Below are 17,003 nucleotides of genomic sequence, written 5' to 3'. Positions count from 1 at the left end.
GGAGGCTGGGGCAGTGTCACTGGGGAGCTGGAAGGGGTCACTGGAGTTGTTCAGATGTTGAGGGGGCAGTGGGGTCCTGGGGCCTCATTGCAGGGACTGTGGAGGAGCAGAGGGGGTCTTTGGGGTGCTGGGGGGGCTGTGGGGCTGGGCAGGGGTTCATAAAGGTCTCTGGGAGGCTGAGGGCATTATTGGGGTGCTGGGGGCCCTTTCTGGGGAGTATAGGGGGTCTTTGGGGTGCTGCAGGGTGGGCCCTGCCCACCCTATAAGGGTCTTTGGGGGGCTGGGAGATGGTCAATGGGGTCATTGAGATTCTGGGAGTTCTCTGGGGTGCTGGGTGGTGGAAAATGGGGTCACTGGGGTGCTGGGGAGGCTCAGTGAATGGGTGGGGGCATACTGGGGACCACAGGAGGGTTTTGGGGTGCTCGGGGGACAAGTGGGGTTCATTGGGGTGCTAGGAGGGTACAGGGGACCACAGAGAGTCTTTGGGGACTTTGGGGGGCGGTGGGAGATCAGTGAATTGCGAGGGGGAGCCTCAGTACAGAGGGGAGGTCCTGGGGCCCATGGGGGGTCATTAGGGTGCTGCAGGGGTTAAAGGGCACTGGGGACCACAGGGGGTCTTTGGGGTGCTGGGGGGACAGGTGGGGGATCATAAGGGTCATTCAGGGGCTAGGGGTGTCAGTGGGGTCAGTGGGGTGCTGGGGGTGAGCAGGGCCTGGCCATAGGGGGCTGCCCAGAGCCCCCTCCCAGCACAGCGTGTCGGGGTCGGGGTCACACTGGGATGGGCACACTGGGGTGACCGGGGTGCCTCCCCCTGCCCCCCTACTTCATCCCCCTGCACCCCAGATGGGGTAGGCAAGGCAGCAGGGCCCGGGGGGGTCCCCCAGCAGTGCCACCCTGTCCCAAACCCACCCTCACCCAGCAAGGGGACACCCCTGGGAGCCCCCCAGAAGGGTGAAGGTTGCACAGGCACAAGGGAAACACGTTTATTTTGGCCAAGGCATCGCTGGGCATTGCCCAGGGTAGGGGGGGGAAATCCAGGATGGGGGCACAGGGGACACAGGCTGGGCTGGCATGGGGACACCCATGGGCACCCATGGGAGGGGGCACCCCCTTTTTGGGGTGCAGGAGCCCCCGGGTCCCACCCCCTGCAGGGGAGGGGGCTCTGCTTGCAGCTGTGGGGTGCAGGGGGGGTCAGGAGGTGTTGGGGGTTCCCCAGGGGGTTGACACACCCCCGGTGTCCCCATGGGGGTGGCACATGCTCCCCGGGGGACTCATGCTTGGCCATGCACATGCCAAGGGGGGCAGGGGGAAAGGGGGAGCTGCAGGGAGGGGGGTTCTGCCCGGTGCTGCCGCTCCTGGGGGCTCAGAGCTGTCACTGTCCCTCAGTCCTCCAGTGCCTGGTGGGGCTGATGCCCTGCAGTTGGTGGCCACGCTGTCCTCACCGACGTGTCCCTGTGGTCCTGCAGTCACCTCGGCAGGGGCCAGGGATGATGCTCAGTCCTGGGGGGCAATGGTGGGACCCCCAAAAACGAGGGACACAGTGGTGGGAGTCTGGTCATCCCTCCTGTCCAGGGACAGGTCACAGCAGGACATTGTCCCCTTGGTGTGTCCCCTCACACCCTTGTCCTCTGCAGTCCCCCAATGACCTTGGCAGGGGCCAGGGATGATCTCAGTCCTGGGGGGGGATGATGGGACCCCCAAAAGCTGGGGACACGGTGATGGGGGTCCAGCCACCCCTCCAGCCTGGGGACAGCTGGCAGTGGCAGTGGGGACACAGGATGTCCCTGGGGACTCCCCACAGTGTCCCCTCACACCCTTGTCCCTCGCAGTCCCTCAGTGATCTCGGCAGGGGCCAGGGATGATGCTCAGTCCTGGGGGTGATGGTGGGACCCCCAAAATCTGGGACATGGTGGTGGGGGTCTGGCCACCCTTCCTGCCCGGTGACAGGTGACAGTGGGGGACAGCCCCATGGTGTCACATCCTTGTCCCTTGTGGCTGCACAGGGACCTCGGTGGGGGCCAGCAGTGATGCTCCGTTCTGGGGGGCAATGGTGTTGACCCCAGTTGGGGACATGGCAGCAGGGGTCCAGCCACCCCTTCTGCCCATGGCATGTCCATGGGGAACAGGTGACAGCAGCAGTAGGAACACTGTAGGGGTGTCCTGGTGGACTGTCCCCATGGTGTGTCTCCTCACACCCACGTGTCCCTCACAGTCCCTTTGTGGTCTCAGTGGGGGTGTGGGACAATGCTCAGTCCTGGAGGTGATGATGGGACCCCCAAAAGCTGGGGCCATGGTGGTGGGGGTCCAGCCAACTCTCCTGCCCAGGGATGGGTCACAGTGGGAGACTGTCCCCAAAGTGTGTGTCACATCTTTGTCCCTCACTGTCCCATGGTGTCAGTGACTTTGGTGGGGCCAGCAGCGATGCTCAGTCCTGGGGTGTGATGGTGTGACCCCCCCCAAGCTGGGGACATGGCAGTAGGGGTCTGGCCACCCCTTCTGCCCAGGGACAGCTTGCAGTGGCTGATATGGGGTGTCCCTGGGGACTGTCCCCACAGTGTCCCCTCACACCACGATGGGCGTGTCGGAGAAGACGGAACTCACCGAGTCTGGATCCGACACCTTCCTCTGCGCCTTGGGGCCCGGCCGGGCAGGCACCGGGGGGGTTCCCCCGCCCTTGAACCGGCCATTCTGCCCCGTGCCAGCACCGGAGGCCGCGTGGGACCCGCAGGGCTCCCCGGTGCCCCCGGCGTGGTTGGGGGTGGTGCTCAGCACCGAGGAGTTGATGCTGTCGTCCCGCGGCGCCGGCGGCTTCTCGGTGCCGCGGCAGCAGCAGCAGCGGCACGGGGTGAGGTACAGGTAGATGAGCACCAGCACCACGCTCAGGATGCAGCCCACCAGAGTGGTGTAGGCCGTGTTCAGCGTGTCGTGGGGGCCGTGCAGGGTGAAGTTGTGCACCAGCAGCTCCACGTAGAGGGTCTCGTTGAGGAGGGGTCCGGCCACCCAGCAGGAGTAAGTGCCGGCGTCCTCAGGGCGCAGCGCCCGCAGCTGGAGGCTGCCGTTGGCCAGCAGGACCACGCTGCCATTGCCCCCGTCCCCCAGCACCCGCTCCCCGCCCGGCGTCACCCAGTGCCGGCTGCGCACGCCCTGCCAGCGGCTGTCGCAGCCCAGCGTCACGCTGTCCCCGAGGTGCGCCTCCAGCACGGCCTCCCGTGCCTTGCTGCAGTTGAGAGGCGGCTTGCCCGCCAGCTCCAGGATCTTGACGAGAGCCGTGGCTCCGGGCGGGAAGCAGCGCAGCTCGTCCTGGAAATCCTCCACGGCGCTGAGGTGGCGGCGGCGGCCGCGGTCCAGCAGCTGGAAGAGCAGGCAGTCGCAGGCCAGGGGGTTGTTGTGCAGGTAGAGGCGGTCGCGCAGCCAGGCGGGCAGCGCCTGCAGCTCCCCCGCGGGCACGGCCCGCAGCCGGTTGGCCGACAGGTCCAGCAGCGCCAGCTGCGGCAGCCGGGTGCCCTCCCGCAGCAGCTCCAGTGGGAAGCGGGCGATGCGGTTCTGCCCCAGGTAGAGCTTGCGCAGCCGGCCCAGGTTCTCGAAGGCCGTGCGATCCACCGTGGAGATCTCGTTGTTGTAGAGCAGCAGCACCTCCAGCTCGCCCAGGTCGCTGAACAGGTTCTCGTCCAGCGTGCGCAGGCGGTTGGAGGACAGGTCGAGGTGGCGCAGGCGCGGCACGTGGGCGAAGGCCTCGGTGGACACGAAGGCCAGCCCGTTGTGGCTCAGCAGCAGCGCGTGCAGGTGCGGCAGCCGCGCCGGGGCCCAGTCCGCGCGCAGCCGGGTCACGTTGTTGTGGCTCAGGTCCAGCACGGCCGTGAAGCGCGGCAGAGGCGTCGGCACCGTGCTCAGGTTGGCCTGGGAGCAGCTCAGCAGGTTGGAGGCGCAGACGCAGCGAGGGGGGCAGCTCCCCGCTGCAGACCCCCACGGGGACAGCAGGGACAGAGCCAGCAGCAGGGACAGTGGCACTGTGGGGACACGCATGGCCACGCACTGACGGGACGGTGGCATGATGGGGACAACGCAGAGTGGAGTGGGAGGGGGCTTCAGTCACATGGTGTCACGATGTGGGTGGCTTGGTCACCCAGTGGCACAGCACAGGGTGGCTTTCAGTCACACGGTGTCACGGCAGGCGGCAGGCTGAGGGTTCAGCAGGTGTCATGGTGCAGAGGCTTGGTCACTTGGTGTCACAGTCCAAGGTGGCTTTGGTCACCCAGTGGCAGGTGCCACGCTGGTTGATCACTTGTCACAGTCCAGGCTGGCTTTGGTCCACCAGTGTCACAGCACATGCCAGGCTCAAGGCTCACCCAGGAGTCACGGCACAGGGTGGTTTGGTCACCCAGTGTCACAGCACGTGCCAGGCACAGGGTCCCCCCCGTGTCACAGCACCTGCCGATCTGGCTGCTCACCTGGTGCCATGGCAGGGGGTGCTTGGTGTCACAGCGCTGTCATCAGGCGCCATGGTGTGCACCCAGTGTCACTGTGCGGGGTAGCTGTGCTCCCTCGGTGTCACGACATGGAATGGCTTTGGGCCCCGGTGCTCCCCCGGTGTCACGACATGGAATGTGCCCCGGTGCTCCCTCAGTGTCACGGCTTGGGGGGTTCACTCCTGGTGTCACAGGGTGTCCTTGGGTCACTGCCCACCAGGTCACGGTGCGGGGTGGCTCTGTCTCCACTGTCACCACATGTCCCCCCTGTCACGGCCCTCCCAGGCCACGTCTAGCCCGGGGCTCCTGCTGCTCCCCCCGGCCAGGATTCCCCCCCCCCGCCCGGTCCCGGCCGTGCTGCGGACGGAGCGGCGGAGGATGCTCGCTGCCTCCCTCCCCCCTTCCTCCCGGGGCGTTACCGGGGCTGGGCTCGGGCCTGGACCGGGGATGGGCTCGGAGCGTTACCGGGCCCGGTGCGGCGGCGGCCGGGCAGGGCCGGGCCCAGACGAACCGAACCGAACCGAGTCAAGCGGAGCCGAACCGAGGGAATCCCAGCGGGGTCGAACCGAGCCGAGAGAAGCCGAACCGAGACGAGCTGAGCCGAGCGAGGCCGAAGAAAGTCGAGCGGGCCGCGCCGAACCAAGCCAGGCCGAACCGGGCCGGGCCGAACCTCCCCGATCCTCCCCGAGCTCAGCCGAGCAGAGCCGAGCCGGGCCCGAAGGCAGCCGAATCTTCCCGATCGTCCCCGAATTGAGACGAGCGGAGCCGAGCCCGGCCCGAACGCAGCCGAACGGTTCCGACCCGGCCCGAGTGCGGCCGAACCGCCTCGATCCGCCCCGGGACGGGGTCTGGGGCCGGCCCGGTGCGCTCGGCCCGGCCCCATTGGCTGCGGCCGCTCTGCGCTCCGCCAATGGCGGCAGCGCGCGGCTTAACCCGCCCGGCGCCGCGGCACCGGCACCGGCACCGGCACGGCCCGTGTGCGACCACCGGTCCGTGTGCGACCCCAGCCCCGGGCCCGTGTGCGACCCCAGCCCCATCTCCGATCCCAGCCCCGGCCCCAGGTCTGACCCCAGCCCCGCTCCCGTGTCCCACCTCAGCCCCGGCCCCATCCTACACCGGCCCCATGTCCTACACCCCTATCCCGTGTCCTACACCAGCCCCATGTCCTACACCCCCATCCCGTGTCCTACACCAGCCCCATGTCCGACTCCAGCCCCCGGTCCCATGACCGACCTCGACCCCACTGCCCAGCCCCAGCCCCGGCCCCGTGCTCATTTCTCTCCCCAGCCCCAGCCCTATGTCCGACCCCGTCCTCATCCCTGTCCCGGCCCGTCCCCACTCCCCACTCCACTCTCTATCCTCCTTCACATCCCTGTTCCTGTCCCCATGCCGTCTTTATTCTCATCCCACTCTCCCTCCCCAGCTTCGTCCCCACCCCCATCCTCATGCCCCTATTTATTCCCATCCCTATCCTGTATCCCTATCCCCTTCTCCATCATCCCAATCCCATGCCCATCCCTATGCCCCATCTCTATCCTCACACTTATCACCTATCACCCATCCTCATTCCCATCTTTGTCCTCTATCCTCACCATCCCCCTTCCATCACTGTCCTCATCCTTGTCCCCATCTCCCATTCCCATCCTCTCCCCATCCTCATTCTCATCCCTGTCCTCTGTCCCTATCCCTGTCCTCATCCCCATCCCATCCCTGTTCTCATCCCTATTTCCACTTCATCCAATACAATCCAATCCATCCTGGTTCTCATCCTCATCCCCATCCCTGTCCCCATCCTCATCCCTATCCTATCCCCATCTCCATCCCATCCCATCCCACCCCATCCCTGTTCTCATCCCCATTTCCATTTTATCCCGTCCAATCCAACCCAATCCCATCTCATCCCCATCCCCATCCTCATCCCCATCCCCATCCCCATCCCCATCCCCATCCCCATCCTCATCCCCATCCCCATCCCCATCCCTGTCCTCATCCCTATCATCTCTATTCCATCCCTAACCCCATCCCCATCCCTGTCCCCATCCCCATCCCCTCTATTCCACCCCTGTCCCCATCCCCATTCCTCTCCTATCCCCATCTCCATCCCCACGCCATCCCCTGTCAGCCCCAGCCCCATCCCACTCCCATCCCCTCTCCTGACAGCACAGCCCCATATTTCCCATCCCCCTGAATTCCTTTCCCACCCCGGGACTCCCCTGCCCCAGCCCCCGAGGGGCTCTCCTGGGTGTGCCAGCCCCAGCCCCTGAGGGGCTCTCCTAGGTGTCCCAGCCCCAGCCAGCAGGGAGCCCCACACCCCCCACTCGTGGCTCTGCTTCCCGGGAGTATTTTTAGATCCAAACATTCGTGCCGGATTTTGGGTCCAAAATTAGAGGGAAAAGAGCTGGAACAAACCATGCTGGGATGATGCAGCTTTTTATTGCAAGGGGGGGCAGGGATTAGAAGGAAGCCCTGGAACACAGAACAGGATGTCCTCAGGGTGCCCCTCACCCTGTTCCCTTCACCCCAACTTCCCCCCCCCGGCTGGATACCCCCCCTAATCAGACAGGGAATTTTGTCCTTGGGTCGTCCTTATTTTCCCAGTTTTAATCCAGGAGTTAATCCCTGCCCAGAACCCACGGCCCGCGCCCCTCCCGACAGCCGGCCCCACCCACACCCGGACATCCCCGGGCCACACCGGGGGCCCCGAGTGTCCCAGGGGACAGCGGGAGGGGTCCGGGGGCATGCGGAACGTGGGAGCACACGAGTGTCAGCACACACAGATACACACACACATACAGACACACGTGTGCACAGCCTAGGGATGTGTGTGTGCCCCTCACACACACACACCGACACAGACACACACACAGACACACGCACAGACACACCCACAGACACACAAACAAACACAGACAGACACGCAGACACACGTGTGCACAGCCCAGGGATGTGTGTGTGTGCCACTCACACACACACACAGACACAGACAGACACACAGACACACACACACATACAGACACACAGACACACACAGACACACAGACACAGACAGACACACACACACACACAGGTGTGACCGTGCTTAACCCACGTGTCCATCAGGGGCTCTGCAGAGGGGACAGGGACAGGAGTACTGAGGTGCCAGGGGTGGGTACAGGGACACTGGTACCCCGAGGTGTTGGGGTGCTGGGGTGTCTGGATGCTGGGGTTTCACAACATTGGGTGCTGGGGTGCCAAGGTACTGCAGGATTTGGCTACTGAGGTATTGGGGTGCTGGGGGTGAGTACCCCAGGGTATTGGGGTGCTGAGGTGCCAGGGGCTGGGGGATGAGTACCCTGGGTATTGGGGTGCTGGGGTGCCAGGGGCTGGGGTGCAGGGGTGCAGGGGTGCTGGGCTATGGATAGCCTGGGATATTGGGGTGCTGGGGTGCCAGAATGTTGAGGTACTTGGGGGAGCAGAGTACTGGGGTTCTGGGGTGCCAGGACAATGAGGTACTGGGGTACCACTGCTCTGGGGCACTGGGGTGTTGGACTGCTGGGGTGCCAGGGTCCTGGGATAATGGGGTGCTGGGGTAGCAGGATGTTGGGGTGTCAGCAGTCTTAGGATGCCACGGTGCTGATATCTTGGAGTGCCAGGACACTGGGTATTGGGGTGCCAAGGTATTGGGTACTGGGGTGCCAGGATGTTGGGGTACTGGGGGCCCAAGGTGCTGGGATAGGGGGGTGCTTGAGGATTGGGGTGTTGGGGTGCCAAAATAATGGGTACTGGGGTGCCAGGAGCTGGGATAGTGGAGGGACAGTACACTGAAGTACCGGGGTGCCAAGGTACTGGGATGAAGGGATGCTGAGGTGCTGAGGGCCCAAGGTGCTTGGGAACTGGGGTGTGGGGTGCCAAAATAATGGGGTGCCAGGGGCTGGGACTGGGGTGCTGGGTGCCAGGATGCTGAGATAGTGGGGTGACAGGGCACTGAGGTACTGGGGTTCCACTGCTCAGGGGCACTGGGATGTTTGGTTATTGGGGTGCCAGGGCACTGGGGTACTGATAGGTGGGGGGGACTGGGATGCCAGGGTGCTGAGGTGTTGAGGTACTGGGGTGCCATGTGCTGGGGTACTGGGGTGCCAAGGTATTGAGTACTGGGGTGCCAGGATGTTGGGGTACTGGGGTCCCAAGGTGCTGGGATAGGGGGGATGCTTGAGGATTGGGGTGGCAGGGGCTGGGATAGTGGGGTGCTTGGGAACTGGGCTGTGGGCTGCCAGCAGTGTCAGGGGTCCCAGGGGTACCAGAGCGGGGTTTGCCATGGTGGGGTGTCCTCAGGTGTCCCACACAAGGGGAGGGTGCCCACAGGGGCTCCCACGAAAAGGGGGGGTTCCGTGTGTCCCCCCACTCTGTGGACCGGGACTCACTCCCGTGCTCACCTTCCCCCACAGGGGCCGGAGCCCGGGCAGGAGGGATCCCCGTGGATCCGCCGTGCTCCTGCCCACCGGGAGCTCGCTATTCCCGGTGCTCCCGGTGCTCCCGGTGCTCCCGGTGTTCCCGGTGCTCGCCGGTGCCCGGGGTCCCACCGGGAGCCGCCCGCGGCCCCCGGAATGCCGGGGCTGGTTCATCCGAGGTCGGGCGTTTCTAATCTGGTTTGGGTGGATTTATTTTTGGGAGCCCGTAGCCTGGCAATGGCCACGTGAGGCGCGGGGACACGCGGCACCCACGGATCGCTTGTCACCCCCAGCCCGGGAATGCGAGCTGGTGGCCGCGCATCCCACCCGGGCACCCTTGGGATGGGGCCAGGGCACTGCAGGGGCAAAGTTCGCATCCCGAGCGGGATTTTTGGAGGGATGGAAAAGATGGGCACCCCTTCCTGGAAGGGAACGGCCGTGTCCTGGGGAAACTGAGGCACGGGGCGTGGCGTGGCGGGGAGGGGCACGGACCCCATCCCATTTGCTCCATAGCTGAACCGGGAGCGAGGGAAAGGGCGCTGGGGTGGGGGTGGGCAGAGCTGGGGGGACTCTGCGGCCCCTCTGAGCGGCCCCCCCGGCACCCTCCGTACCCCACTGTGAATCTGCACCCCATCCCCCCTTCCCACAGACCACCTCCTCGCTACACCCCCCGAGCTCCCCCTCCCCTCCCCCGAGGGGCTTCTCCCCCCCAGCGCCGGCCCCATGCCCTCCCCATCGCTTCGGGAGGCAAACGGGGAAACTGAGGCACGGAGCGACACGCGGGGCGGCACCCGGGGGTGTCGCACCCTCCGCTCCCCACTGTGGGGGCACAGCCAGGCTTCGGGGGGCAGCGACCACCCCAGTGCGGGCCCCGCAGCCCCGGGGCTCGGGGGCCGTTCCCGGGGTACCCAGGCGAGGCGGGCGGCACTAGGACCCAGCAGCCGGGCGGTGCGGAGCAGCCCTCGCCGCAGTGGCTCCAGCCCCGAGCATCCCCCGCCACCCCGGGGACACCCCCCGGCCCCGACCCCTCCCCCGGCCGGAGCGGGGACCCTCGGCCTCGGGCCGGCTCCATGCGGACCCCCAGGGTAGGTGCCGCGGCCGAGCAGCCCCGCCGGAACACGGCCTGGGGAGCTGGGGAGATACCGGCGAGATACCGGAGAGATACCGGGGAGGTACCGGGGAGGTGGGCGAGACTCCCCCGGGGGTGGGAGGGGGTCCCCGACCGGTGACATCGCTCCGGGGCTCTGGGAGAGGGGCATGGGCAGTGAGAAGGGGAGGGGGGAGCTGCAGCTGCACCCCCGTTCTGACAGCATCCCTCCCTCGGGGGGCACGGGTGCGACCCCCGCCCCCGTGGGGAGCAGCCGGGGGGTCCGGGGTAGCCCCCACATCCCCCCCACATCCCCATGGAGGGGCTGTGAGCTCGGCGCGGGGGGGTCACACAAGGCCTCCGAGCACAAGGGGTGAATCCAGGACTTGGGGGTGCTGGGCCCTCCCCTCTCCTCATTCTCAGGACCCCCCACCCATCCCGGACCCCCCGTGTGGTCCCCACACTCTGGGCAAAGGGCTCCACTGGGGTGTTTTGGGTTGAAACGTTGGAATTAGGGGGGTTTACCCCAGAACTGCTCATTTTTGGGAGAACAAGGCTTTTGGTTGGGGAAGGGATTTGATGTAGGGGGTTGTGGAGATGGATGGGCGTGATGGGGACTATGTGAGGGGGGTCACAGCTGTGCTGAACCCTACCTGGGATCTCAGGTGTCCCCTAGAGCTCTCTGTCCCCTCTGGCAGCTCTGCCTTCCCCCAGGTGCTTGGGGGCTGTGGATGGGGGTCACGACTGAGCTGAGCCCCACCCTGTGTCACTCAAGGGTCGGCTGCGACCCCACCATGGCTCTCAGGGGTCCCTTCAGGGTCTCTCCTCTTTTCTGACAGCTCCATCTGCCCCCAGGTACCTGTGGGGTGCAGGTGGGAGTCCAGCTCAGCTCTCAGGGGTCCCCCCAGGGTTGTGTCCCCTCATGACAACTCCACATTCCCCCAGCACAGTTGTGGCCTCTGCCATGGCTGTCAGAGGTGACCCGTGAGTCCCTCCAGGCTCTCAGGGGTCCCCCCTGGGTCTCCCCACCATGACAGCTCCACCTTCACCCCAGGTACTGGGGGGGCTGCAACTGGGGGTCCTGCTCAGCTCTCAGGGGTCCCTTCAGAGTCTCTCCCCCTTTTCTGACAGCTCCAGCTCCCCCCAGCTACCTGGGGGCTGCAACTGGGGGTCCAGCTCAGCGCTCAGGGGTCCTCCAGGCTCCTGCCCCCTCCAGTGACAGCTGCACCTCCCCCAGGTACCCCCTGGCTGAGCAGCGGGGACATGAGCGGGGCTGGGGGGCACCTTTGGGTGCTCTGAGTGCCCCCCACACCCGCAGAGCACCAAGGATGTGACCCCCTGGCGATGCCTGGCCACGCCGCGCTGGATGGAGCCCTTCCTGCCCTCACCCTGGGGCTGGAACGGCTCTAGAGGGGGGGCCCGGCCCCCCAACAGCACCGCCGAGGCCAAGCCCAAGGACACGGCCTCCAAATCCGTGGGATTGTTCTTCATGGTGCTGCTGGACCTCACGGCCATCGTGGGCAACGCCGCCGTCATGACGGTCATCGCCAAGACGCCGGCGCTGCGCAAGTTCGTCTTCGTGTTCCACCTGTGCCTGGTGGATTTCCTGGCCGCCCTCACGCTGATGCCGCTGGAGATGCTGTCGGGCTCGGCCGTGTTCGAGAGCCCGGGGCTGGGCGAGGCCGTGTGCCGCGTGTACCTGTTCCTCAGCGTGTGCCTCACCTCCATGTGCATCCTCTCCATCTCCACCGTCAACGTGGAGCGCTACTACTACGTGGTGCACCCGCTGCGCTACGAGGTGCGCATGACGGCAGGGCTGGTGGCCGGAGTGCTGGCCGGAGTGTGGCTCAAGGCCGTGGCCACCTCGCTGGTGCCCGTGCTGGGCTGGCTGTCCCCTGACCGTCCGCCAGCACCCGGCACTCATGGCTGCTCCTTGCAGTGGAGCCGCGGGCCGTCCTGCAAGGTCTTTGTGGTCTTCTTCACCGCCTTCTACTTCGTCCTGCCGCTCCTCATCATCGTCGTGGTCTACTGCGGCATGTTCAAGGTGGCGCGGGTGGCGGCCATGCACCACGGCCCGCCGCCCACCTGGATGGAGACGCCGCGCCGGCGCTCGGCCTCGCTCAGCAGCCGCTCCACCATGGTCACCAGCTCGGGGGCTCCTCGGACCACCCCGCAGAGGATGTTTGGCGGGGGCAAGGCGGCCGTTGTGCTGCTGGCCGTGGGAGGCCAGTTCCTCTTCTGCTGGTTGCCGTACTTCTCCTTCCAGCTGTACACGGCGCTGAGCACTCGGCCCTTGGTCGGGCCGGCAGCTGAGACTGTGGTCACCTGGCTGGGGTTCTGCTGCTTCACCTCCAACCCCTTCTTCTATGGCTGCCTCAACCGGCAGATCCGAGGCGAGCTCGGCCGGCTCCTCACCTGCTTCTTCAAGCAGCCCCCAGAGGAGGACTTGAGGCTGCCGAGCCGTGAGGGCTCCATTGAGGAGAACTTCCTGCAGTTCCTCCAGAGCACCGGGCGCCCACCAGAGCCCCCCAACGCCGAGCGGGACCTGCCCCCCGTGGATTTCCGCATCCCGGGGCAGATTGAGGAGGAGGCGGCCGAGGCCAGGGAGTGGGGAGGGGGCAGCGGGGTGTTCGTGCCCGTGGTGGGCTCTGCCAAAGCGGGGCTGTAGCGTTTGGGGGGCTTTGGGGTAAACGTGGCTCTGAGGGGAGACATGGTCACAGTGACTTGTTGAGGGGGGGGCTTCGTCACCGCCATGGAGGGCGGGAGGTCCCAAAATGCTTACTGGACATGGAGGGTAGGGGGTCCTCACTGCAGCCACGGGGAATTGGGGGGCCCACAAGGTCCACTGGGGGGATGGGGTTGGGGCTCCTCGCTGCAGCCATGGAGAGTTGAGGGTCCCGTGGCACTTGCTGGAGTGGGAGTGATCCTCACTGCTGTGGGGGATTGCGGGTCCCACAGCACTTGTTGAGGTTTGGGGGGGGTCTCTGTCACCACAGCAGAGAAATGGGGGTCCTACGACTCTCACTGATGTGTGTGGGGTCCTTACTGCCGTGGGGGATTGCGGGTCCCCCCGCGCTCATCGGGGTGTGGGGGGTCCCCATTGCTGCCATCGCAGGTGAGGGGGGGTCCCACCACCCTGGTTGGGCTGATGCTGTGGGGGGTCAGCACGGCTGCCACTGCGGGAATCGGGGATCCCGTGGCACCACCGCGGCTGGGGGGCAGCAGCTGAGGGTACAGGCCCAGTGATGGGCCAGGGATGGGAGTGGGGGGTTCGTGTTTGGGGCCTCTCCAGGAGGGGTGCTCCCTCTACAGCCATGGGGCGCTGCCCACGGAGGGGGTCCCCTCCATCCCCCCATGGCCCTGAGACCCCTCCTCAGCCCCGGAGACCAGCTCCCCTTCCCCGAGGCCCGGTCCTCTGGGGGTGCGGAGCCTGGGCCCCCTCATGAGGGCGGGCTGGGGCTCTGGGGCCGCCATGGACCCCGCCGACCCCCGCGAGGACTACAACTCCCATCATGCCCGGCAAACAGAGACCGGAAGTGGGGTATTTCCCATCATGTCTCGCTCTATCGAGGCGGAAGTAAAGCTCTTTCCCCCCCCATCATACTCCGCCCTAACGTGGCGGAAAGTGATGGCTCCTCCCATAATGCCCCGCTCTACCGAGGCGGAAGTACTCACTCTATCACCCCGCGGGACTCCATTTCCCGGCGTGCCCTGCGGAACAGGACCGGAAATCCGGCGCCGCCTCAGGAGCCGCCCGGGCCGAGGCAGCTGCGGCCCCGATCCCGATCCCGGTCCCGGCCCCATCCCGGTCCCGGTTCCTGTCCCCCCGCCCTCGGACGCCCGGCCGCCCCCGTCGCCGCCATGGGGTGCACGCTGAGCGCCGAGGATAAGGCGGCGGTGGAGAGGAGTAAAATGATCGACCGCAACCTGCGGGAAGACGGCGAGAAGGCGGCCAAGGAGGTGAAGCTGCTGCTGCTCGGTGAGGAGGGGCCGGGGGGAGAGCGGAATGCGGCCTGCCGGGGTCTGGGGGGATTCTGGGGGGGCAAAGGGGGGGAGGCTCCGCCCTCAGGAAGGAGTTTGGGAATGGAGAAGTGGGGGGGATCCCTGTGGGGGCTGAGGAGGTCCCGGGGGAGCTGAAGAGATTCCCGAGGGATCCCTGTGGGGGTTGAGGTGATTCCCGAGGGATCCTCGGCAGGGCTGAGGAGGGTCCCGAGGGATCCCTGGATGGGCTGAGGTGGTTCCCGAAGAATCCCTTGGGGGACTGAGGTGGTTCCCGAGGGATCCTTGGATGGGCTGAGGTGGATCACGAGGGGGATCCCGAGGGATTCCCAGGGGAGCTGAAGAGATTCCCGAGGGGTCCCTGGATGGGCTGAGGTGGATCCTGAGGGATCCCTGTGGGGGCTAAGGATGGTCTTGAGGGATCCCTGGAAGGGCTGAGGAGGTCCCGAGAGATCCCTGTGGGAGCTGAGGTGATTCCCGAGGGATCCCTGTGGGGGCTGAGGTGATTCCCGAAGGATCCTTGGGAGGGCTCAGGAGGTCCCAAGGGATCCCTGTGAGAGCTGAGGAGTGTCCTGAGGGATTCTTGGCAGGGCTGAGGTGGATCCTGAGGGATCCCTGGATGGGCTGAGGAGGTTCCCGAGGGATCCCCGGGTGCTGAGGAGGGTCCTGAGGGTGCCCTGGTTCCCTTCCGAGGGAGAGGGCACAGCTTATCCCATCCTAGTGGGGGTGAGGGTGTTCTGGGCTGTCCTGGAGTGAGGCCCATGGGCTTTTCCCGATGGAATGTCCCCTCCGTGTCCCCATGGAATTCCGGGTGGGACTGGGCCAGGCCTGGCAGAGGCACGGCTCACCCCTGGGTCCCAGCATGGGAGGAAGGGAGGGAATGCTGGGGCTGGAATTAAATTCCCGGTCAGGGAGAAGGGGTAAAACAGTAAAAAGGATTTCCTTTTTAGCAGAGTTTTGCTGTGTTTGATCTGTGTTTTGGAGTTCTTGGAAGTGGTGATGGGAGCTCAGAGGAGGCACAAACTGCCCGCCCTGAAGGCTGGGGAGCAGATTGAGATGAGATACTGGGGAGAAACTGGACACTGGGGAGAAATCCCTCCCTGAGAGGGTGGGCAGGCCCTGGCACAGGGTGCCCAGAGCAGCTGTGGCTGCCCCATCCCTGGAAGTGCCCAAGGCCAGGCTGGACAGGGCTTGGAGCCACCTGGGATAGTGGAAGGTGTCCCTGCACGTGGTAGGGGATGGACTGGGATAAGCTTCTAAGCCAAGCCAGTGTAGGACTCTGGAGTTCTGTTCAAGTCCTCACAATTTTATGAGCACCACTCGGGGCTGACGAACCATCTGCTCATGCTGATTTCTCTTTTCAAGGTCTGGGTATATATTTTTGGTTATCCTGATTTTTCTGTCTTGGAGGAGACAGATGGAGTCTGTGAGGATCTGAACAGCAGCACTGAGTGGGTCCTGTTAGAGCAGGATGTGTGAAGGAACCATCCTGCCCCAGGAATCCTTTTTCTTTCCCATTTAGTCCTTTTTCTTCACTCCCTGCAGGAGCTGCTCCAACACTTGTGTGTCCATGGCAAAGCTCTTGGCTGTGTGTCAGGAGAATGCTTTGTTCTCCAGGTGTTTGTTTTGGTGTTAATAAGCAACACTTGCACATTCCCTGGAATGGAATAATTCTTTCCTCATATTTTTGTATGACATTTTTTCCAAAGCTTTGAAGCTGAGATTGGTCTTATCAGCAAACATGGAATGGGGGGGGGGGAATATCCCAAAAATCATACAATCATCAGCTGGAATGTGTTAAAAACCAGGTGAGGCTTTGAAACTCAGAGCAGCAGCTGATTTTGGGTCGCTGTTGGCTTTGGATGGCAGGAAAATTCCTGCACTTCCTGCTGTGTCTGCAGGTGAGGAGCTTTTTAGGAGCAATTGGAACGTTGATCTGGACCTCCCTCTGCATCTACCTGATCCCAGGTCAGGTTTGCACCTGGTTGTCACTTGCAAATCTCTCTCAGGTATTTCCTGCTTTTAAAGCTGAGTGTGGTAATTCCTGGGGATTCCAGGAAATGCTGCAATCTCCCCACACACATCCTTCTTGATTCCCAGAAGAAATTATCTGCAGTGGGACCATCCTTTCACTGAGAGAAGGAGATGGAAAAGTCCATGAGGATTTTTCCATGGTTTGAGGAATGGGTTTTTATCCCACATAAAACTGTCAGGATCTGCAGGGTCTCTTGTCATTCCCTGAGTGGTTTCTGCCCCTCTCAGAGAGGGTTGGTGAAAAATAGAATGGATTTTTCCTGAAGTTTGGAGTCCACACATCCTTCCCAGCTCCATGAAAAGAGCTGTCCCAGTTTGAGATGTGCAGAGTTGTGATGAGCAGGGAAAGGGCTGTGCCTGGGCAGAGGGAGCTGGATCCTTCCCAGCTGGGGTGTGAGGAGGCTGGGGATGGACCCAGAATCTGGAGGGTTGGAAGAGGAGAGGGAGAAAATGCAAATACAGTGGAATTTGGGAGAGGAGAAGTGTAATACAGCCCAAATCAGGAGATTTGGAAGAGGAATCAAATGCACATGGAAATCAGGAGATATGTGGGAGAGGAGATGAAGTAAAATACACCTGAAATCAGGAGGTTCAGGAAGAGAAAAGAGAGAGGAAGGTAAAAACACCAAAAATTGGGAGATTTGGGGAGAAAAGGGGAAGTAAAAATCCAGCTAAAAGTGGAAGATCTGAGGAGAGGAAAAGAAGTCAAATACCCCAAAAATCAGGAGATTTGGGAGAGGACAGGAAGTCAGAAATCCCCAAACCAGGGTTTGGGTGCGTTTCCCTTTCTCTCCTCCATAACCCTTCTCTTGAGCAGGGGAGGAAGGACAGAGAATTCCAGTTGTGTTCCCTTCTTCTGGGAGCTTTGGCTTGACTTTTTCAGCCCCTTCCACCTGGGAGAGGGCTCAGGTGCTGGAGGAAGTGGCCCCAGCACCAGGATAACTGCAGGATTGCTGGGATCAAATTAATCCTGGAGCTTCTCCTCAGGGA

The 17,003-nt window shown here is 63.9% G+C and overlaps 3 protein-coding genes across 5 annotated transcripts in view; 2 read left to right on the top strand and 1 right to left on the bottom strand.

The window, feature by feature from the left end:
* Nucleotides 1-969: 969 nt before the first annotated feature.
* AMIGO1 (adhesion molecule with Ig like domain 1) lies at nt 970-5,331 on the bottom strand. The gene has a single exon (XM_054648842.2). The coding sequence runs from the start codon at nt 4,048-4,050 to the stop codon at nt 2,563-2,565; it is 1,488 nt and encodes a 495-aa protein (XP_054504817.1). The 5' UTR covers nt 4,051-5,331; the 3' UTR covers nt 970-2,562.
* A 4,301-nt stretch (nt 5,332-9,632) lies between these two features.
* On the top strand, nt 9,633-13,542 carry GPR61 (G protein-coupled receptor 61). 3 transcript variants are annotated; one of them, XM_077190481.1, is made up of 2 exons: nt 9,633-9,978; nt 11,112-13,542. In XM_077190481.1, exon 2 carries the CDS (start codon nt 11,347-11,349, stop codon nt 12,646-12,648), a length of 1,302 nt encoding a protein of 433 aa, XP_077046596.1. In that variant the 5' UTR covers nt 9,633-9,978; nt 11,112-11,346; the 3' UTR covers nt 12,649-13,542. The 3 variants fall into 3 exon arrangements, with proteins under 3 accessions (XP_077046596.1, XP_077046597.1, XP_054504914.2); XM_077190482.1 differs by having other exon boundaries at nt 9,633-10,076; nt 11,218-13,542; XM_054648939.2 differs by having other exon boundaries at nt 9,634-9,978; nt 11,218-13,542.
* A 285-nt stretch (nt 13,543-13,827) lies between these two features.
* The window catches only part of GNAI3 (G protein subunit alpha i3), a 31,495-nt gene continuing 28,319 nt past the window's right edge, over nt 13,828-17,003 (top strand). Inside the window, exon 1 of the mRNA XM_054648713.2 lies at nt 13,828-13,959. Within this exon, the coding sequence (XP_054504688.1) occupies nt 13,842-13,959 (118 nt within the window). The 5' untranslated portion in view covers nt 13,828-13,841. The remainder of the gene's footprint in view (nt 13,960-17,003) is intronic.

This window comes from Agelaius phoeniceus, chromosome 25, assembly GCF_051311805.1.
Source record: "Agelaius phoeniceus isolate bAgePho1 chromosome 25, bAgePho1.hap1, whole genome shotgun sequence".
Taxonomy (NCBI): Eukaryota; Metazoa; Chordata; class Aves; order Passeriformes; family Icteridae; genus Agelaius; species Agelaius phoeniceus.
This window is presented reverse-complemented; position numbering and strand designations above follow the sequence as displayed.